Source organism: Tursiops truncatus, chromosome 4, assembly GCF_011762595.2.
Source record: "Tursiops truncatus isolate mTurTru1 chromosome 4, mTurTru1.mat.Y, whole genome shotgun sequence".
In the NCBI taxonomy this organism is placed as follows: domain Eukaryota; kingdom Metazoa; phylum Chordata; class Mammalia; order Artiodactyla; family Delphinidae; genus Tursiops; species Tursiops truncatus.
In genome coordinates this window covers 96,900,039-96,923,767 of record NC_047037.1, presented here as the reverse complement: position 1 = coordinate 96,923,767, position 23,729 = coordinate 96,900,039, and the positions used below count along the sequence as shown (strand labels likewise).

The following is a 23,729-nucleotide window of genomic DNA, read 5'->3' as shown; positions in this document are numbered from 1 at the left end:
TTGATCACTGTCAGGACTGTCAAGGTGGCCACCTACTTATAAGCTTTGATGTGCATGCTTGTGATGCTGTTTCTATGGATCATTTTCACTTACTTCTGATGCTTTTCACTCCAGCCATCTCTGAGGCCGATCAGGTACCTCTGTTCTTCACATGTTGATAGCCTGTCCAAACTCATTCTTCATGCCTAGAATTTGTGCCTTTGCTCATAGACTCCTGCTTTAGGATAGAGTGGACTTGGACTGCAGCTTTAGTGCTCGCTGACAATGAGGACTTGTACCTCTCCTTGGTCTTGCTTTCTTCCGTCTCTTATCCACTGCACCATCCCCAGGTGAATCTTCCCCATGCCTGCTCATTTGTGTGGGGCTTGGCCTTTCAGTTAATCTAACAGTGGCCTGGAGACGGGAGGAGTTGAAAGGGGAGGCAGATTGACACTCTCGTCTGTGGTGATCATGGTAGGCTTCAGAAGAAGTAAGGCTTGAGCCAGACCTTTCAGTGTAGATCACTTGATGAGAGAAGAGAAATCTGTCCAGGTAAAGCAATGGGGAGGAGGCATACGTAGGGGTGTTCCGAGTGTTCTGGCCAAAGCGGCAGGCTTCTGAGGCAGAGCGCAGGCAGGTAATGTTAGGCGCCCTGTCTGTGTCCCTGGGCAGTGGAGAGCATTAGGTACAATTTATTTTGCTCCCCTCCTTGCACTGAGGTAACTTCTCAGTATGTTGCCATGGGACAATGGAATTAGACCTGTGTTCATGTCTCTTTTTTGTCATACAAACAGAGCCACCTGGAACAATTTTCTTTACCTCTCAGAATTTAAATTTTTTTAATCTTTAAAATTGTGATGATACCCACTTTATAGGGTTATTATGAAATAAAATAACAGTGTATAAAGGATTAGTTTTCTCTTATCTCACTGCCCAGAAACCTTTGAGGACAGAGTGCTCCCTAGCACGGTATTAATGGCCCTTTGTGGTCTGACAATACGTGCCCTTTGCACCTTACCCCTGCCCCAGCTATCTCAACATCAGCCACACTGCATTGCTCACTGTTCCTTGAATGCTGGTTTTCTGCTCTCCTGCCTGCCTCCATACCTCTGCACTGAGCATCTCCTGGAAAGCCTTTTGTCTTCTCTCTATCCCAAGTTTTCCTCCTCTCCCAGCCCACCACCCCTCCTCCGGTCAAATCTTATCTGTTTCTGAAACCTGACGCTTGAACCCTGCCCAGAGTAATCTGCTCCTCCTCCAAACTCCTATAAGTGTTTTGCTATCTATAGAATTCCTTTCTGTGTTGTGCTCTTAATTACCTTTTAAGGTAGTCCTCAACTCCTGCCTTAGATTCTAAATCTTAACACCTGCATAGCTGTCCTGCACAACAATGAGTAATATTAGGTGCTTCATAAATATTTGTGGGTTCATTCTGTAGGTGATTTGTCGAGGAATGAATAGAGCTTGACAATTGTGCCTGTGGTGGTTATAAGCTAATACAAATGGGATTGAAACTCCTCAGAGAGGACTCTTTGAAAGGTCTAAACAGTAAAGGGTTATTTCTTAAGTTCTTGGGAATCCTGGTGAAACCCATTTTTCCCCCATTAAGGCAAAGTTGGTTGTTTGTCTAGATCTCTTGTTTATTTCTCCCAAAGGCATGTGAGAAATGGAAAGCTCATCTAAAAACACTGGTTTATAGTATGGTATCTTTGAAAGAGACAGAGGTACAAGGTAGTAATACAAATATAAATGTTCAAATATGCACGTGCTCTGGGCCAATCTGTCAAGTTAGTGGAAACAAGCCTTATGCAATGAAACTCTTCAGTGCAGGTTTTTAAATTTGTTTTGAGGCTTATATTTAGTCAGATTCAAGATTCTCATCTCTACATACCAGACAGAAGCTCTTGAAGGACAGTGAATCTTTTGTCTCCTTAATAGCCACCCAATTCAGTTTGTCATGATCAGTGGATTGATCAGTTGTGTCCATGTGCTTTGAAGAGAAGACACTGCATGCTGAGACACTGTGCATGTCACAGAGACAGGAGTGCTATGTAAGTTAGTAAACCCACTCCACCCTTCCAGGGACCTAAAGAATGGCAGAGAGTGAGACTGCCTTTGTAGGTCTGTAGGGCCTATTGTTGGTTATCCAAAGATGACTAACCTTTAAAAAAGCAAAACTAAACTAATAGGCAAAAAAAAAAAAAAAAAGGTCTCTTTCAGGTAACCTTACAAAAATATCATACAGAACCATTTGGCTATGCAGGAAAAAGGAACTCACTAAAATAAAACTAATTTCAGGCTTTCAAAAAATTATCTCAAATAATTAGATAACTTTTATTTCTCTTGACCAATAATTTTGTGAAAAAATAAGTGAAATTTTAAAATGAGGCCACAAGAGGATTATCTCTAGGATTGTTGACTGCAGTGCTAAAGGTTAGCCCAGATTACATTTTTATGGCACCATTCTAAGTGTTGTAAAACCTGGTGTCCTGATAGAATATTGACAGATTTGTATGTGTTGCCATATGAACAGTGTTAATTCATTATCAAATTATAAAGTACTTAGGAGTGTGTTGGCCAGTTAACTTGCTGGACTCCCTAAGGATTCCTTACCCTACAGCGTTGCCTTTGGGGGCTGCCTGCTCTGACATATTTGACTGCACAGTGGAAGGATCCATCTGTTGGAAAGGAAAGTTTAATCTAAATGAAAATGAATTTTAAGGGGGTTTAAGGTTTGGGGATTTTATTGAACCGCTTATCTTCCTTGTTCTTGCATTTGCTTCACTGTGGCCCAAGGTGAATGGAGTCCTTTGTTTTGGCTCATCCAAACTGCTCTCTTTAATGTGTGTTCTGGACCATTCCCAAGAAATGCTGTAGGGTTTATGTTGAGGGCCTGGGATCTGAGGGAGAAACAGAGCTTGTAGGTGTCAGACAGCCTGCTACTGCTGAGTTAATTATTCAGGCATCTATGCTTTGCTACAGTTATAAAACTGGGAAACATCCCACCTATAAAATAGTAGATTTTATTGAGCTTTTCTCTTGAATAAAAAAAAAAACCCTGGAGACTAAGCCTTCTGTTTGTCATGCTAGCCACTAGAGGGTGGAATAGGCACGCTTCCTGAGACAGGTGTAATTCATTCTGATAGAGCAAGACTAGAGTCAGAACATATTTGCTAGTGTTTATCAGTATAGAAATTCCTAAAACAATGGAATTCCTTCTTTAGGTACGTACTAATCAGCAGAGGAACTTGTTAAAAAATGCAGCTTCCGGGGCCCTACGCTCAGAGATTGTGACTTTTGATAGCTCTGGGTGGGGCATCAGGGGATTCTCATACATGTGTTTTGGATTTTACTTTCAGAAACATTGATCCTAACGTTTCAGGCATGCATTATTCCCTGATTATCTTTTCTCTTAGGATTGCAAAGTAAAATGATTATTTTGGAGGACGAAACAATAACAGAAACCAAAATGTAGGGAAACTGTACTGTTATTAAAGCTCTTTTCCTGCCTTTGTCTAACACGTTTCGAAGGAGACTCACTTCGTAAAGAATTGGAATCAAAAAAGCTATTAAAAATATGTTTTTGTGTGGAGTTATATTTTAGTCAATAAAGATCACAGAATGCTTAGGCTACAAGTATAAGAATTTTAAATTAATTACCCCTTTTATGGCCATCTCACAGTGCAACTTAATTTATACTTTGGGCGTCATGAAGACCCCATGCCTAGTGTCTTGGCATTGTGAAATGTAGTTGTAGAAACCTTCTAGGTAGAGTTTATATAATCCTGTCATCATCTTATAGAGACTTTCCTTTGTGTGTAAAGATCTAACTATAGTAATGCACATTGTCCTTCTGGAAGGGGTGACCCAGAGAGCAGTGGCATCCTTGGGAAAGCTTTGCAAATGCTCTTAAAAGGGAAGAAGAATGTGGTAAAATCATTCAAATCTGTGATAGAATGCTGCAGCTCAAAAAGTTAAAGGGATAGGGGGACTGAGTAAAATGAATCTTGGTTCTGAAGCTGGGACTTCAGATGAAATGAAATGAAAGGAAGGTATTTTTTCAGATGTTTATAGAAACAGTCTTGTCTTCTGTGAGCCTCTCAAAGGCTTTCTTTTCTTCAGGAATACAACCCTCCACTTTCACATATCTCATATGAAGATTTTCCAGTGTCACTTCCTCTCTCCTTCCTAGTTTTCAAGGTTCTTCCATGATTTTATGTGAATGAAAAAGAAAATTCTGTAACCTCCCAAACACACATGCACACGTGCGTGCACACACGCAGAGTTATAAAAAATTATTTTTGAAATTAAAGGCCAAAAATCTAGGATGTGTCATTCTTTGTGTGATTTTATGGAAAAGGGAAGGTACTTTTTTCAGAGATGATACTCTCTTTACCATAAACTTTAATTAGTAGCACTTTTAGTAATCTATATATGTTATTAATATGACAGCGTTCCTAAATTTTGATGTGGATATGAGTCATTACACTGAAGTAGTCCTAGTAGAGGAACCTCTAAAAGAGGTTCAGTTCCTTGAAAGTCCAGTAAATTTCCAATAATGTTAATTACTTGGGAAGCCTATTTATAGTTAATATCTGGAGCAGATGATGAAATGAGGATTTGTGCATCCTAATCATGGAGCACAGGACTTGTGGTATTAACTTTATTGTATAAAATTGCTCTGGCTCACAAAAGATAAGAAATTGAATCCTCACAAAACAGTTCTACTAATGAATAGCCCAGAGCCTCTCAAACTCTATTAGTTACAGGTGTGCCAAAAATGGATCTTTCCTTCAGTACAACAGGAGCAACCTGGGGATGACAGGAGTCCCTGATCAGGAGTCCCTGATCATCTCTGCCTCTTTATCCATTGTATCCAGTGTGTATCCAGTGTGTTTTCTGTTTGTATCATTATGTGACAAAATTTGGGAAGTGCTGGGAAGACTTCGTCCTTTAATTCTTTCTGGTTTCTGTTTATTATTTCATGATTAGTTGATCACTACCCACCAAAACATTATATGTACTCTCTTATTATCTAGAAAGACATCTCATGCAGCAATGTTATCAATGTCTACTTTGAAAGATGTAAAATGATGTATGTAGTTTCTTCTAAAGTTCTAACCCAAGGTGACTTAAAAATAAAAACAATTGTGGAAAGCATTTAGACCATCATGTATGTTGTAATACAGTTGGGTCACTGCCAATTCCCAAGATAAATGTGTTTAAACAGAAGCTTTCTCATTCATCACTAGCCTCAGCTTTCATCCAAATTTATTTAATGATGATGCAAGCCCACAGCGTTGGTGTTGCAGTTCATCACCATGGAAGTGTTTCTGTCAACAAATCCTTGCTTTGCTATCATGAAATTGATTTTGCAGGGAAAGGAGGATAATTGTGAAAGATTCCTTTTACTCCTAAAGATCTTCACAGTTTGCCTGGGTGTCTAAATGAATTGTGTTTAAAATCAATAACTGGCAATAAAATTGACCACACTAAATTAACAGTTATGAGGTTGGAAAAGGGAAAATGGCAATGAGCTACTTTGTCTGAAATCATCTTTTTTGAATGTGGCTTGGGGACCAGATTTGTAATTTAAAATGTTCCTCTGAAAGCTGTTCTCTGCTACAGAAGTACAAATTATGCTGAGTCCCATTAGCAGAGTACCAGAATTCCTAGGATGCATTTTTTTTTTTTTTAAGGATTACTGAGTTTTTCTCACCTATCTTGAAAATGGCATAACAATAATCACAGGAGAAACTTCCCTCAACTAACATACTGTATTTTTTTTTAAATATGCCTTTTCTATAACTTACATTGTAATTATCTTTGGTTTTTATTTGCTTGTTGGGAGGTTAAAAAAACACACACACACAGTTAAGTTTAAGCTTCTGAATGCAGCCCACTAGCAAACAAACAAGGTAGGAAGCACCTACCTTAAGTAATTCAAATTATGGGAACCTACTAGGAAAAAGTAACAAGAAAGACATTTTTGCTTTGAAGCAGTGTTCAAGAGCATATGTCTTAGTGGCTGATTCCAGGTTTGGATGTAGACATAAATGTTTTAAGGGGATTTTCATCTATGGTAGAAATACAGTCAACTCTTGATTGTGAAGGTAACTTGTATTTCCAAATGTGCTTTTTCTGGCTTACTATCACATTTCAAAGCTTTTTACTTTCACCATCAGCTCATATGTGCTCACAAAAACAAATTATTTAATATTGTTTTATTCAGTGATTATCAGTAAACATTTATTAAGTAACTAAATTCCTAACACGTGCTAAGCACTGTGCTGGGCACCAGGGATATTGAGATACATCTCAAGCATGAAGTTTGCTCCTGAGAGATCTTATAGTTCACTTTGAAATCAAAGAGCCATAAAATTTCATTTATTTCAACTACTTCCTCCTCCTCCTCTAATATGTGATCAGAAGTTGACTGTATATGGGAAGTAGGTCCTGTTTGTTATGAAGGAAGAATTAATAGACATTATGAACAGGAAATAAAATTCTATTATACGTGCAAAAAAAGGAACACAAAATGACCAAAAGAAAATTCAGCAAGCAATGGTAAAAATAACAAATTATTTACTGCTTTATAATGTTAAAGTATTTCACCAAGACAAGTTGCAGTCAAATTAATGTGAGTTATGGAAAATGAAATACATAAAGATGTATTTATACAAGTGCAGACTAAATATTTTCCATACAGGTATGTAAATGAAAAAATATACAGTAAGTGCACGCTTGATATGACTATGCAGGCAACAGTTAGTTTCAGATACTCTTGGACGGTTCATGCATAAACCTTCCCAAAGTACAAGTTCAGTCAGTCTTTTGAGGGATGTGGAGGGATAATTAAAAAGGACTGAGTTCCTTGCAATAATATCGGTATAAACCAAATAAGGGAGGGTGGTCAGTTATATATATTACTTACTGTAATTTGTGATTGTCGAGGAAGAGGTGTGGCTGTTGGTGTGATAGTAATACTGCTGGTGACTTTATTGGTTGTTTTGTTTAGTGCCCCATTAGTTAAGCTTTGAGTTCGGTTATCCTGCAGTGATGCTGAAGGGCTGGCAGGTCTCACGGAGCTAGCTACGGCTTGCATGTAAGGACTTCCTAAGTGAATGTGGATTTTATTATCCTCAGTAGTTATCACACTTGAACTGTTACTGTTTGAACGCTGAAACTGCCACGATGACTGCCGATCAGGGGAGACTCTGAAAATCGCGTGCTTGGCACTGATTTCTATCGGCTCTGGAGAGCGTCCCTGCTCAGGGGAGCTAGTTGAACCAGTAACAGCCAAAACCTGAATAGGTGACATTGTCCTTTCTGGAGTTATGGAACCACAAGACTCTGGGGTCTGTGCCCTGGCAAAGGTTGCCATGGTAATTGGGGACATGCCTTGCTCTAAATTCATAAGGCCTTCAGCAGAGGTTTTTGATTTCACTGGAGTTATGGAGGCATTTTGGAGGATGGTTATCCTTTGCTTTGGGGTGCCACAGTTTGGTATCACTGCAGTGCTTGTGTAAGAGTGAGGACTCTCTGTGGTCGGACTTGTGATTTCAAGAGTGGCTGTGTTTTGGACATGGTCTGGAGTAACCTTTATATGCAGTGGCTGCCCAGGTGTGTGGCTTAGGACTAGATCTCCAGGTTGCACGAAGTTGCCATTGGGTTTAGTTTGTATTTTTCCATTCTGAGGATGGCCCTCCTTGGACTTCATCCAAGGAATCCATAGCTTCCTGTTAACAGGACAGGGAGTAGATGAGTTGCATTTGAAGGACAGCACGGACTCCTCATCATTAGGGTCCTCATTCTGGTCCTCACTCTCCTCATATAACTGACCGTTGATGACTGCTCGTTCCAGAGGAATGAGACTCTTGTAATCAGGTGGCTCATTGTCTACTGCTTCTGTTTGAACTTCTTTAGAAAATACTTGAGGGTCAGAGATTCTTCTTCCATTGAGACTGGGCCGGAGGCTCTTACTGAAATGACGGTACCGCTCTAACTCTTTAGTGAGGTTTTCGATCTCTCTTCCTAAATCTCTGTTCCTGTTTTCTTGTTGACTGAGTTTCTTTTGCAGAACTGAATGATCTCCCTGGAGGAGACATATCAGGTCCTCAGTTGCCATGTATTCATGAATTTTCTCTTTCAGTGCATCCACTTCTCTTGAGAGGTGACCTGATTTAGCTTCTTCTTCCTGAAGCCTTTTGAAAAGCCATTGTTCATGACTGGAGTCTGTCTTTTCTGCTAACTTGTATTTGGCAAGTTCCATTTTAACATGTTCCAGCTCTTCAGATAAAAATTGAGCTTTGTCTCGTTCATTAGCATACCTTCGTTCTAGAGTCTCATACTCATCTTCAGTTTTCATGAGGTCATCCTCAATGGATTTCATATCCTTTAACTTCAGCTTCAGTCTTTCCACTTCTTGAGAGAGCTCTTTAATCTTATTGTTCTCTTGGTGTAATGCTATTGTGGACTTACCAGAATCTTGATTTAATTTGTTTTTTAGGAAATCTTTCTCAGTTGCTTCCAATGATTGAAGCCTGTTTTTCAACATGTTCACTTTGGACAGGAGATCATTTCCTTTCTCTTCTTCTGCTTTCAGTTTGTTTTTTAGATCATCTCTCTCTTTCGTTACACTGTACATTTTTTCTTCCACATCAGTTTTGGACTTCAGTGCCCTTTTAGTTTCCTCAATTAACTTCTCAGTAACCGTTGTCACTTTATTTTGCTCCACTTGAAGCTGAGAAGCAGCAGCTTGTAACTTATCTTCAGTTTGCTTTAATTTTTCACTCATTGTTTTCCGTTCATCTACCAGCATCACAGTTAATGTTTTCAGTTTAGTTAAGTCCTCTTTTAGGGTGAATTCTGTCTTCTCCAGCCGACTTTCAATGGCTTCTAGCTCTTTGATCCTTATCTTTAAACTCTCCAGTTCCTGAGATAACTGCTTTGTGGTCATCCTTTCTTTTTCTAAATTACATTTCAGAGAGTAACATTCTTGTTTGCTTTTGTTGAAAGCATCTTCTAATTTTTCCAGAGCCATAATTCTTTTATTGAGTTTTTCAACCTCGAGTTTAAAGTCTTTACTCTGTGATGTTTCCTTTTCCAGCCTCTTATTGAGATCTCTGCACTGCTCCTCCATTTTTATGAGCTCTTCATCCTTCCCTTCCATTTCTAGCACACGTTTCCTGAGCTCCTCCACCTCAGCCATGATACTGGAGTTTCCATATTCTCCCTTGTTAATTTTTTCTTTTATATCTTGCAGCTCCTCTTCTGCTTTTCGTAAAGATCTGTTTGTCTCTTCTAACTCATCAATTTGCCGGCTGAGTGCTGCCAGCTTTTGTCGAAGCTGGCGATTTTGGCTGTCCTCATTGGTGAGCTTCGCCATAATTGTTTCTTGGTTCTGGTGAAACTTTGTGGTCTGCGTGTGCAGATCGTTCTCTAGTCTGGTTGCCTTCTGCTCTTCTTCCTGAACTCTGGCTTCAGCAAGGGCTAGTTTAGCATGTGTTTCCTTTGCACTCGTGGTTAGGTCTTGGATTTTCTGTCTTTGAAGGGCAAGCTGTGCCGTCAGCCTTTGTTGTTCGTCCACCACCATCAAAGCAAAAGACTTCAGTTTGGTCAGCTCCTCTTTCAGGGCAGTGACCCTCTTCTCTTTTTCTTGCTCCTTCTTCTTCTGGGACTCCGTTTCTTGGTCAATTAACCTTTTTAATCTGAAAAATACAAGAGCACATTCTATTTTGTAACTGGTGCTTTAGTAACTTGTCAGCTGTGAGTAAACATTTATGTAATTTAGAAAGACAGTATCGACTCATACAGTATATGGAAAGGAGTTCCTGAATTTGATGGGGGAGGAGAATCTTTATTAAACAGATGCCTTGCTTTTTTTGTTTTCACTACCTGCTTTCCTCCCACCCCTCATTGATTGGTAACAGTTGCAGTTCACCAGGAGGGCAAGAATATTTGGTTTAAATTGCTTGTGTAACGTATAATCAGTAGACATTGTAGCCTGAAGGCTGTAAAAACAGACACAAGCTTGAGATTCAGTTGGAGGAAGCTTCCAGACTGGCCCTACTCTTACCAACTAATTAACCTGGGCAGTTATTTAATATCCCCAGGGCTTCAGTTTCCTCTATGAAAAATGGAGGCAATAATTGTATTATCTCAGGGGCCATCTGTGAAAATTAAATGAGATAATTTGTCTAAGATTCTCACAGTGCTGGCACATAATAAGCATTTGATAAGTGTTGTTGATCCATTTTATTAATGTGGTTATTATTATATTTATCAGATGGTTGGCTTGAACCATTATGTGATACATTAATGTTTGGTGATCAGCTTCCTATTCTTAGTTAAGATAAAATTTATTCACATTGCTTAGAAGTTAGGCACTTTACTGATGGACCTATTTGCCAGTTTAAATTTGGTTTACACTAGCCTGACATTGTGTCAGGAATCAATTCACATATATCTCTGTCCCCACAGTGGATGGTAGTTGAATGAGAGTAATTGACAGGCACCTAAAGGGGTTTAGAGTGTTCATAACACTTGGGAAGAGCATGGGATTTGATACAAAAGAGCTTGATAAGTGACATGTTAGAAATGATGGAGGAAAAATTCTTATCAGGAACATAATGAGTCCCTCTTGAATGATGACTCTATGATAACATGTTATTTTTTTTCTTTATGTCTTAAGTTTGTCAACAAAACAGGAGGACATTTTACCTGCAATATAAACTGTCTCTTCCACACATTTTTTCCCTCAGTATTGAGGTCATAGTTTTAAATTTGTGGCACTCCTTAATTACGCTGGTAATGGGCTGATTAGAGAGGATGTAATTACAGCTTTGCAGTATTGTTATACAGAAGCTAAAATAGGATGGAATCCCTGAAAAATTGAACTAAAAGACTTGTCATGGATGAGAAGTTATAAATATTTGTTTTCTGATCAAGCATAGAGAATTCATAATATTTTAATATATCTTTTCTACTAGGAATGAGTTAACTATCCAATGCATGTCTTTACTCCTTGCCACAGAACTTTCTTTTTAAAGTTGTTTAGGATTTGAGAGGACATTTTACAAGGAAGTTAACTTGGGGTATTCTTCTTGGAAATAAGAGTCCTTTTTGAGATTCTAATCCACTCTTCTGTAATTACACTACACAAGAGGAACATGTTTAAAATAATTGTATAATGAAAGAACTTTCAAACTTTTTTATGGGGAGGATCCACTTTTAGTTTTTCCTGTTTTGAGAACCTGACAGGCTGGCCCAAGGGCTGTGGGCTGTGAAATTCTGAAGAAGCTGGTCTGGATGCCGGGGTGGGGTGGTTGATGATCTCATCCACAGTCTTGGCAAGAGGCTTGCCCATGGCTTCTGGCTCTGTCCCACTCCCTGTTTGAGACACATGGGAACCTGAGAAGAGAAACACGGCGGCTCCCTCCCGAAAGGTAGTGACTTCACAACCCAGTGGCAGAGTCCATGGGAAACTGCTTTGGTGGTGAAGTGGTTACAGAAACTTTGGCAAAGTGCTTCTTCCTCCCACCTTAGCATTAGAATGGTATTTAACAGTACTGCAGTGAAATATTTTCCCCTCTCTACATCACAGTTCTTAGAATTTTATTAGAGAACAGTTTCACAAAAACTTTTCAGGATTTTTCAACTTATTAAATAATACCATGTGCTATTTCATTTTCATGAGAAGAAGGTATGTTTTCTTAGGATACAAAGGAGGGAAGACTGTTTGAAGTATAATGAAAAGAATATTAACATTGAATGGTCATCAGTGAATCTTAGCATTGCCATAACTGGCAAAAAAGATTTTGAAGACGCTTCAGTTTCCATTGTGTTCAGTGTTTTCAGCAGCAAGCATGATGCATCTTTTTCAGCATGGTGCAAGTTCATTTATCTTTTTCATGGTTTCTGAAAATCAGCTGGTATCCCCATCTGTTTCCAAGCCCCATCTTACACAGTTAGACACATGAAACTGACAATTCGAATACATTTGCTCTCAGCATTTCGTTACTACTTGTTTCCTAACAACCTGCTATTCCCCTGGACCAGTCCCATAAGCACACCTTAGGACAGTCAACAGGCTAGTCAGGTAAAGCCTTTCAGGGAGGAAAATAGGAATTTATATGCAGAAAGAGTTATACCCCCAACCATCAACCAATGTGAATCCAGGATAGGAGGGAGGCCCTGATGGAACCTTTCCAGAGCCAGTTGGGTGCTTGTAATGCTGTTACACATTGCAGGGTTGTGATGTATGTATGAGAGAGAGAGGAAAAAAAGAGAGAGGCAGAGACACTGGTTATGCTACTGAATTGTAATCAGCACTTCTGGTATGGTGAATGGGTTGATCCTAAATCATTCACTATTTCTTGCCTTATATCCAGAAGCATTTTGAAGGATAAAGTTTGAGGTTAATTTATAGTCTTGAAGAAAGGTGTTTCTTTGTAAAGTTAGCTGGTCTTACAAGATTTGAAGCTGCAAGCCTGGCGTGTTGTGCACAGTGCCCTAAACAAGGAAGCTAATTGCCACAATGCTAACTACTAATGCAGGGATATATATATATATATATATATATTTATGTGAGTGTATAATACAAGTGTGTGTGTTTATGTGTATATACACACATATAGTTGACTAGGTTATTTTTTTTTCTTTCAAATATATATTTGAATGCTTTCAGCAAATATTTGCTGAGAGTTGACTGCATTTTAGTTATTTGAGGTCCACAATCACTTATCTAGAATTTCCAAAGCCAAATGTTTCCAAAATTCTAGAGTTTTCAAATTTTAGAAGGGCAGTAAGGAGCATCCACCATATATTACATAACAGCTTCAGTAAGGCCTGTGGCACCACCTCCTATAAGCAAACCTCTGAATACTTCTACAGTGAACCATGTGAATAGTTACACTAAGTGGGATAATTAAGATAATAAATAACCTCACATCCATTCGGGTTTTGCTGCCAAATGAGTTCAGATAAGAAGTTTTGCTGCCACAATTTAGCAAAAACTTTATGTAGTTTTTAGATCTTTGAAATTGCATACAAGGGACTGTGGACGTGTACAATGAGGGTATAGACTTGGTATCTTTTTGGTAAGAAGGGTGTGGAGTTTGAGGGTCCTAAGGCAGCTTCCTTCTTCAGTAGGATTGGGTTTTAAACCAAACAGTAACAATTTTCTGTCTCCATTATTTTTCTTTGCATATTAACAGGCTCTAGGCATTGATGCTGACTGACTTTATATGCTAATACAGATTATCATTGACTCTGGTTTTGCTAGTAACAGCAGATAAGTGATTTTGAGAGCTTTTAACCAGGGTACTCATAATCTTGAAAGCAGCATAGACCTTGGGATGTCCAGATATGAAATTCTTCCCCTCAGAACTGTGAGGTCAAATTATTGCTCCTTTTCCCATGAATAGTTCCAATTAGTATGCCTTTGTGCCTTTTCCAATTAATATGTTTGTATAATCTACGCTAGGGTTTCTTCAACGTCAGCACTATTGACGTTTTGGGCCAACTGATTCTTTATGGTGGAGGGCCTTGTAAGATGTTTAGCAGCATCTTTGGTCTCAGTAGATGCTCGTAACATCTCCCCAGTTGTGACAACCAAAAATATCTCCAGACATTGGCCAGTATCTTATGGGGGTGCAGCATCACCCCCAGTTGAGAACCACTGATCTAAGCCTGTGTTCGTGTTGTGTGTGTGTTTATACACGTGTATATGCCAGTCTGTCATTATAAGTTAGACTCTTTATGGTCCTGCCTGACTCATCTTTCCCGACTCAGTTACATATACGCCTGGTGATTGTATCTTCTCTGCTCAGAGCCTGTTCCTTACCAGTGCTTCTCACAGTTTAAGGTTCATTTGAATCACCTGGGAATCTTGTTAAATGGCAGATTCCAATTTTGTGCAGGGGATGGGCCTCAAAATTTGCATTACAGCATGCTCCCAGGTGATGCCAGGACTGACTAAGGCTTTACTATGTATGTGTCAGATGTTTAATGGAAATGGTATTCTGGCTCAATATTAACTCAGTTCATCATTGATAATACCCCAAACTGTTGGCATAGCATATATTCCTGACCTACAGGGCCATCCATTTTTCTCACAGAGAACATCAGGTAGGACTAATGACTAATCTAAAATCTCTCATCATTACTGGAAAAAATGACTTAAAATGCATATCATAGGTATTCGATCAGTACCTAATTTTCACCTTAAAAAAGGCAGTAGGGCTTCCCTGGTGGCGCAGTGGTTGAGAGTCTGCCTGCCGATGCAGGGGACACGGGTTCGTGCCCCGGTCCGGGAGGATCCCACATGCCGCAGAGCGGCTGGGCCTGTGAGCCGTGGCCGCTGGGCCTCCGCGTCCGGAGCCTGTGCTCCGCAACGGGAGAGGCCACAACAGTGAGAGGCCCGCATACCGCAAAAAAAAAAAAAAAAAAAAGGCTAAAGGTAAATAACTTTAGTTCTAGCCCAAAGACTAAAATTATTTGAAACTATATACCATAGTAAAAGAATTCTGGTAAAAGAATGCTACCATTCTTTTAGTGCCAGTGATGTGCTGCCAAGCACTGAGCTAAGTCCGTAGTACAGCTATTGCTTCTAATTCTCAGGTGAGCCTATAGGGTTTGAGATTATTCTCTATTTTACAGCCATGAAAACTGAGGGTCAGAAAGATCAGGAAGGGGCAGACAGAGCCTGTTCTTTTTCCCCATACTACATTGCCTCTCCAACAAAGAACACAAACTAGTTCATGGACCTGGTCCACATCTGAAGTGTCTTTCTCCAGGAACACTCTGTGTGTTAGAGAAACTTATCAGCCTAAAGAAAAATTCTCACTTATCATTGTGCTTGCTTTCTTTTTAGTTCATATCTCACAGAGCAGTGGTTTTCAAGTGTTTGCTCATAACTCCTAAAATAATTTTCTATTATGTACAATTAATTTGTTCCTGTAAAGAGTAATTATAGCACTTTCTTTTAGCAAATGCTGTCTTTTTTACTAGTTGAGGTATAATTGAAAAATAAAATTATAAGATATTTAAAGTATGCAATGTGATGATTTGATATACATATATATGAATTATGAAAGGATTCTCACCAAGTTAATAGTTCCATTACCTCACATGTTCACCTTTTTTGTGTGTGTAAGAACACTTAGGTTCTGTTCTCTCAGCAAATTTCAATTATAAAATACAGTATTATCAACTGTTACCACCGTGTTATACATGATAACCTCAGACAGTGTTCATCTTATAACTATAGTTTTACCAGCCCCTCCCTATTTCCCCCATTTCCCCAGTCCCTGGCAACCACCATTCTACTCTCTTTCTGAGTTCAACTTTTTTTTTAGATTCCACATTTAAGTAATACCATGCACTGTTTGTCTGTCTCTGCCTAGCTTATTTCACTTTGCATAATGCCCTCTAGGTTCATCCATGTTATTGCAAGGCAGGATTTCCTTCTTTTTAAAGGCTGAATAATATTCTAACATATATATACACGTGAGTGTATATTCCCACACGTGTGTACACACATGTAAATGTATATATGTACTCTAGATATATAATGTATTATATATTAACACTTATATGTATACATTATATCTAAATAGTATACACTTTTACATACATTGTATAAAATATACTTTACATATATTTACATATGTGTATTTACATATGTAACACATATACATATTTATATATGTAAAATACATTTGTATATATGCACCCATACACGCCACACTTTGTTTACCCATTCATCTGTTGTCAGACACTCAGACTGTTTCCATACCTTGGCTATTGTGAATAATGCTGCAGTGAACATGGGAGTACAGATATCTCTTCAAGATAGTGATTTCATTTCCTTGGGATATATACCAAAGGATCACATGGTAGTTCTATTTTTAATTTCTTGAGAAACCTCTACACTGTTTTCTATAGTGGCTGTACCAGTTTACATTCCCATCTGCAGTGTGCAGCAGTTCCCTTTTCTCCACATCCTCCCTAGCATTTGTTATCTCGTCTTTTTGATAATAGACATCCTCACAGATGTGAGATGATATCTCATTGTGGTTTTGATCTGCATTTCCCTGATGATTAGTGATGTGGAGTGCCTTTTCATATACCTGTTGGCCATTTGTATGTCTTCTTTGGAAAAATGTCTGTTCAGGTCCTTTGCCCATTTTTTAATTGGGTTATTTGAATTTTCTGCTTTGAGTTGTATGAGTTTTTTGTATATTTTGGATAATAACCCCTTATCAGTTATATATGGTTTGCAAATATTTTCTCCCATTCCGTAGGATACCTTTTCATTTTGTTCATGGTTTCCTCTGCTGTGCAGAAGCTCTTTTTAGTTTGATGTAGTCCTATCTGCTTATTTTTACTTCTGTTACCTTTGCTTTTGGTGTCAAATTCAAAACATCATTGCCAAGACCAGTGTCAGGGAGCTTGCCCCTATATTTTTTTTCTAGGACTTTTAGTTTCAGGTCTTAGGTTCAAATCCATAATCCATTCTGAGTTGATTTTTGTGTATAATGTAGGACAGGAGTCCAATTTCATTCTTTTGCATGTGAATATCCTGTTTTTCCAGCAGCAGTTTTTGTAGAGACTATCCTTTCCCCCTTGTATATTCTTAGCTCCTTTGTTGAAAATTAATTGACTATATATGGATGGGTTTATGTCTGGGATCTCTTTTGTGTTTCACTGGTCTCTGTGTCTTTTTTTATGCCAATACCAACTGTTTTGATTATTATAGGCTTCTAGTATAGTTTGAAATCAGGACATGTGATGCCTCCAGCTTTGTTCTTTATCAAGATTGCTTTGACTATTCAGGGTCTTTTGTGGTTCCATGTACATTTTAGGATTGTTTTTCTATTTCTGTGAAAAATTACATTGGAATTTTGATAGGAATTACATTGAATCTGTAGATCATTTGGATAGTATGGACATTTTAACAATATTAATTCTTCCAATCCATGAACATGGAACATCAGTCCATTTATCTGTGTCTTCTTCATTTTATTTCATCAATGTCTTATAGTTTAACTATACAGATCTTTTACTTCCTTGGTTAAATTTATTCCTAAGTATTTTATTCATTTTGATGCTATTGTAAATGGAATTGTTTTCTTAATTCTCTTTCGGTAATTTGTTCTAAAAGAATTTTTTTAACTAAGTACACCTTCACACATTTTAAAGCTGGCATCTAGAATTTTTTATTCAAGGTTTAAATAATTGCAAAAGATATATATTAACGTCTGCCATATAATCTAAAAGTCATCACTGGCAAACCAGTCAACCAAATCAGACATTCAGGAAAAGTCTGGCTTCATTTTTCAACTTAAGTACAAGTGTAAATACACATCCCTCTGGCAACCATTTCACTTCTAGAAGAGATGAGGAACAAGAGCTTATTACCCTGAGTTGTCCCCAGATGAAATAACAGGCACTGTTATTTGCCTGTATCCATCCAGTGGTTGGTTCTGAAGCTGCTGCTGCTCTGCTCTCATGGGACTCTATCAGGAGTATTTCTAGAATTGTCCCTTTGTCTGTGCCCCAGAGGGGTTTCCAACCCAGGAAGATACAATGTAAGAAGATCTTACATTAATTTGGTAAGATTTTGTTAAGTAAGAAGAAGACTCTTTTGAAAGGGTTGTTAAAAAAGGAAACTTGTAGAGCACAAGCACTTTTCTTCTGGCAGACAGCATGTGTGTGAATTGCGGATGTAGACATTGATTCCCTTAAAGTTCTCCATGCTTATACCTCTGGAAATTCTTTGTGTACCCACAAGAGCATGTGTACTCCAGTTTGAAGAATATTGTCTTGGAGTACTCATATTCATGTTCAAGTACTGACATGAGAGGATTATAGGAACATTCATTGAATCCTGTCCAATAAAAACAGGTTGTAGAAGCTGGTTTTATGTACACAAATGTGAGGTAGTTAAATCCAAACTGGCTTACAGCAGTGGCTTATAACAGCTCTTCTTTAAAGTTTCTATTATGGCTCGGAACTGTCATAACTTACTGTAGTTTATCACTATTATTCTGTGCAATGCCAGCTCCTTGTTTTTTCAAAAATAATCACGTATGTAATCTTGAGCATTCTTTGGTACTAATCATCATGCTGGTTCCTTATTACAAAGTATACATTCAGAGCATCTTTTCAGTTTTTATTTACACACACGTCAGCACACATGTGTGAATGTATTTCATCTCCTCTAAGTAAGACACTGTTAGTAATATGCATCATATAACACACATAATGAAACAGATGGTGTGTCTAAATGCTATAATGCCAGTCATACCCATAATAACTTATATATAATTCTCATCACTTTTGATTTGTGTTTTATTTATGTACATTACAATCAACACTACTAAAATATAAACTTCTTAAGAACAGGACACATGTCTGATTCATTTGTGTCTTCTATATTGTCTACTACAAAGCCCTTATATGTAGAAGGTACCAAATGAATGGCTTTTTGAATGAATGAATGAACATTTTCCTGTGGGAAATACTGTAGTATTGTCCTAACTAATTTTATTCATTTTTAAAAGAAGGTGCTCTGGTGTTTACCATGTGCCTGGTTTTAGGTATTTAAGAAAACTAGGTGTAAATGGTTTTCCCGTTGGTGTTCTCCAAGTATACTGGCCTCTGGAAAGAACTGAGACTGTTCTTCCTTCTTCGGATCCCTGCATTAGAACTGTATGTGCTTGCTTGTTTGAAGAGAAGGGAGATGGGTGGTAAATGTCCACATCCTAGCCCCCCACTCTCCTTTGGTTATTTCATCTCTGCAAACAAAGGAGTGGTCCTTTTTATTTTTTCCTCAGAGCCAGAGCTCTACTGTACAAATATGTTTGTTTATTACACAAGCAACATTACATCAACAACAATGAAACTGAAAAGGAAATATTCACCTATGGTCTGACCACCCTAACACATCAATTATGTTTTTACTTTTCCAGATCCTTTCCCAGTTTTTCATACAACCGGCCCATATAAATAAGCTTAGCATGATTATCAAGCAATAAAACCACAAGCCATTAATGGCATTGTGTTGTTTCTGGTAGCTATAGAAATCAACCATAAGTAGTGAACAACTTCAGAGTCAGCTTAGTTTCTCACCTGTCATCTTTTAGAGGACAAATACCCACTGTATTTACTATATGGATCTTGAATTTACAGTTTCTGATGTTATGTATATGGCAACACTTTTGTTCATTTAATTTGCAAACAACAAAGAATATAATACTGGGACTATACTGAGATGAACAGGGAGGGTTCCTGTTCTCCAGAGTTTGTAGGCTTTTGGGAAAGAATGAGCAGATATGAGGACTCTAAAGAGCTTTTGATTATGTGGGTTATGTCTGTCAATATTTATAGTATTAGAAATTCAGACCAAGATATTTTAAAGTATTTATATATTTATTCATTAAAAATAATAAACCCACTATATGTTAACATAAATAAGATATTTTTATGAAAAATAACTTTTTCTAACCCAAAAACTTAGTGGGAAGGGTTGTTTTATATTTTTGCAAACTCTAATGCCTGGCTTAATTGAAGGCAGCTGGATTCTCAAATCTGTTTCACACATTCCATCAGCTGTAAGAGCAATGACGTCACCACATGTCATGTAGCCTTTGGAAAACTCCTTTTATGCTTGTGAGGGAATGAATGAAAAAGATAGCGTTATTATGAAAATAGCTTTGACCTCACAGACCTCTTGAAAGGGGCCATAGTTTGAGAATCACTGTTCATCTCGAGAATAGACAGTTGAAGCATAAATGGCAAATATGTCTTTCTCTGGAAAAGTCTCTGGTTTAGGCTGTCACCTTCTTCAGGCTGTTACTGAGTGAGCCCTTCGCTTCATATTGATGAAGTCCCCAGATTCACTGGCCTACTCACTGCTTTAGTGTTTACGTTGTTAATAAAACTAGTTGCTCCCCATCATAGATAGATGGAAGATTCCCTGCCTTCAAATACCTCTTTCCTAGTTTTTAGAAAAATCCTAAGTGACAAAACTGCCTCCATAAGACATCGTGTTTTGTTTGAAACCACAATTTGAAATAAGGGCATGGAAACCACTGAGTGACCTGGTTCTTAAATGGGTTCATTCACAGTGCTGTGCAGGTCGGCAGACATTTAATTCATTTCAGACTTTTATGAGGCAATTACAGTGAGCACCTACTATGTGCAAAGTACTGTGCCTGTTATTTATCAGTTTACCTTTTTCTGTTAAAACCTGCCTGTATACTTGCAGACCTTACTCTAGTCATAACTTATAATAGTTTCCCATCAACAACCAAACAGTGTGATGATACCAAGTCCTGTTTAGTCTTTTCTTAAGATATATGAAATAGTGTATCTCTCATTCTAGTCCTAACTGTGTAACTTCACCTCGATGGGCCTCAATTCCTATATTTGCTTTCATTCTTCCAGCACTAGTTTAATACATTATTTTTTCTTCTTGATTTAACATGTTCATTAATAAGCAGAAAACTACATATAATGCTTTATTCATTTTTATATCTGCTCTCATGGCTAGACTTTGATAGTCTGATTATAATGATGTCCCACTATATCTTGAAGCAATTTTTATCTAATATGTAGTTTTAATTGTTGCATTGCATTGATAGCGGCCGTGTTTATGGTTAAATAACCACAGAATTCTAAGCAGTTTGCAGAGTAATTACATGGAATTTGTTAGAAAGCTTCCTTAGGTTGAGATAGGTTCTTGGTAATCAGGCCTGTAATTTATGTTTCCTTGCTCTACTCTCTGCTTTTTCAATGGGACTTTTCACTGTTTAGTCTAATTTTTAGGAGCACTCATAAAAATAGCTATGACTAGTCTTTTCTATTCTATGTATGCTGCTTCCTTTTATTTCTCTCACAAGTTAAAGGTTTTTTTAAAAAAATTACAGCTACAGCATACCATAGTCATAATGTAATGCTTGATTCATTTGACTTGGTCAGCAAGATCTAGAAGAACAGTAACACTCTTTTTGGCATCTGCTAGCCAAGTATGAGTATAAATCTGTGTCTGCTTTATGTCCTTGTTACTGAAGATACTGTCATCATCATTGAGATCATTTAGAGACACCATAAATGGGTCCAGATCCAGAAAACTGGGTTGCTGTTTTCCTTCACTGTTTGAAATAAGAATTAGGGTATGAAGTGATGGAGAAGGCTTTAGCTGGTGTCAGAGTAAAAAATGGGGGTGAGTCAGAACTCTTCAACATCTGAACAATCTTGTTTGGCTCCCCAGCGGTCAGAGGAAGTGAATTAATAAGATGCAGATCAACAATGACCTACTAATTATAAGGAGGGAGCTTTTAGCAGAGAAACCGGATCCTAAGAGGAGCTTATGAAATCCTCAGATTGAGCGGAGGGACCAGGATTGGTACAAATCTTTTTTTTAAAAAGAAGGAAAAAGAGCAAAGAAACTGAGACAAAGGGTCTCCCAGAAAGAAAAACTGCTGAAAGGCAAGGTTTCAGAACTAGAAAAAGGTCAGTCTAAGAGCTCACAGGCGCAGAGCTTGGGGAGTAAGGCTACAAGGAGAATATTTTCATTTTGAGACCATGGAATCTAGGCTAGGAGACTCTGCACACTCCAATCGAAGGGCCGGGTGGAGACTTAAAAAGGTGCTCAGTCTAGGCCCAGGAGAGGAAGTCAGAACTAACAAGGGAGTGACAATAAGGACAGCATGTGTAAATTTGTACCACGATAATTACTTAGAGCCTGAATTATGTGTTGTTAGTTCTTCAGTGCTGTATTGTCAGTTAAGGAACTTTCTAGAAAGAACTGTTGAATGATGGATGTTCATTGAATACCACTTAGCTTATGCTTCCTCATCCCCCATTTTAATTTTTCGTATTAAAAAGTATCTACTCAGATGGATTTGTCTTTTTGCCATTTACTGAAATAGATTCTTTGCTTTGAATATATTATAGCTATCACGAAGAAACTTAAAAAAAAAAAATTACTGTGAGTATACTACTACTAAAGAGCCGACTCACTTTTCTTTTCATGTTCTTCTCCCCGCCTCCCCACTCTGAATGAGGTTTGAAAAAGATCCCTCAGATCAGTGTTTTAACATTTTTTTCTTTTCCAGACTTTTCATTTTGATTGCTACTACACCAAAAAAAACAAAGGAAAAAAAACTAGCCTGTCTTTCAACAGATTGAGACTTAAGGTCCTCGGCAGACTGGAAGTTTCATCTCCCTGATCCGTCAAGGCCTACCTAGGTCTCCCACAGCCATGGTGCCTTCCCCGGCTGCCTGGGAGAAGTATTCAAAAAGCCACCCAGCATGTGGTGCCTTGGACTGTCACAGATTGAGTGTGCGCCTGTATTCCTGAGAGCACCTTGCCTTGTACATGGCATGCAGAGCTGCCTTTAAGTTTAAGTTGATGGTAATGATGATACTGGGCTTGTTCCCAGGTTGCTAACATTTTGACTGTTTATCAGTCTTTCCATTCCTTCCTCCCCCTCTCTGTGGTTGATTTGGTACTCTTTGTGATCTGTGTTCTTCTGGATCATATTTGTTTGCTCCACCATGGTAGCCTTCTTTAGGATAGGAATGATGTCCTGTCTACTGCCTATTCCCTACTGCCCCAGCAGTAGATGGCAGTAAACAGTGCAGGTGGGTGACAAGGGCCAGGCAAGATGACTGACAGGGAGCAAGTACGCTCACCAGCACCGAGGCACAAATGGGAAAGAGGCAATAGAATACTGTGGGGGGCAGGGTAGTGCTGGGGGAGAAATTCAGATTTTGGAGTTCAGTTTTCAGACCTGAGTCTTGGCTTCCCCACTCTAACTAGTGTGACTGAGCAAGCAATTTAACCTCTACAAATCTCATTTTCTTCATCTGTAGAATGGGGATAATACTGGAACCTCCCTCATAATAGTGCTGTTCCAAGGATCAAGTAAAACAATCTATACAAAAGCTCCTAGCATACTGCCTGGCACAATACATATCAGTTACCACTAGAAGTAGGAAACTGTACTGATGATGACAGTATAGAAGAACATCTCAGCCACAATGGGCTGCCTCATGTAACGGTCACCTGGGAGAGACAGAGTCCGAATTCACACTAGAATGAAAGATATGACTCCATAATCTATTTACTGTGATCTCTCTTCAGGCCATTCATGGATCTTTTCAGCCATGCACATGGTTTGCTATACTGATTATCATTGGTAGGCTGGGGTTTCTCGGCTTTGGCAGTACTGACATCTTGGGCTGGATGACTGTTTGGTGTGGGGACTGCCTGTGCATTGCAGGGTGTTTAGCAGCACCCCTGGCCTCTACCCACTAGATGCCAGAAGTAACTCAGCACCCCCAGCTCTGTTGTGACAATCAAACAACGTCTCCCAACATTGCAGAAAACCTGGGGGGGAAATGTCACCTCTGGCTGTAACCACCATTTTAGGGCATAGTTGATTTTTTGGAAAACTTCTGTTAGATCTCTTTGTGTTAGTTGTCTCTGACATTCATAACTCTTCTTCACTGTTTGCTGCTCAAATATATTTGGGATCAGTATTCCCCATTTCTCTTTTGTTCACAGATCTGCACCACAGCTCTTCTCCCTTCCTGGAAGAGAACGTGCTTTGAATGTGTATTATCCAGTGAAATGCCAGCATATCACAACGGATAGTAATAGCTGATTCTCCCAAAGCCTCTTTGATGTTCTGCTCCTCTTTCTCCTGTTCTTCGTTCCTTGCGTGTAAACGTGC

General features: G+C 38.5%; 2 protein-coding genes across 7 annotated transcripts in view; one reads left to right on the top strand and one right to left on the bottom strand.

The window, feature by feature from the left end:
* The window catches only part of CMSS1 (cms1 ribosomal small subunit homolog), a 383,373-nt gene that overhangs the window by 18,986 nt on the left and 340,658 nt on the right, over positions 1–23,729 (top strand). The window lies entirely within an intron of this gene.
* The window catches only part of LOC101319409 (filamin A-interacting protein 1-like), a 50,721-nt gene that overhangs the window by 12,469 nt on the left and 14,523 nt on the right, over positions 1–23,729 (bottom strand). The window contains exon 2 of one of the 2 annotated variants that reach the window (XM_019922737.3): positions 6,914–9,689. In XM_019922737.3, coding sequence (XP_019778296.2) covers positions 6,914–9,574 — 2,661 coding nt within the window. In that variant the 5' untranslated portion in view covers positions 9,575–9,689. Of the gene's footprint in view, positions 1–6,542; positions 9,690–23,729 lie in introns of those variants that run through there. The other variant, XM_033855902.2, reaches the window with a different exon arrangement.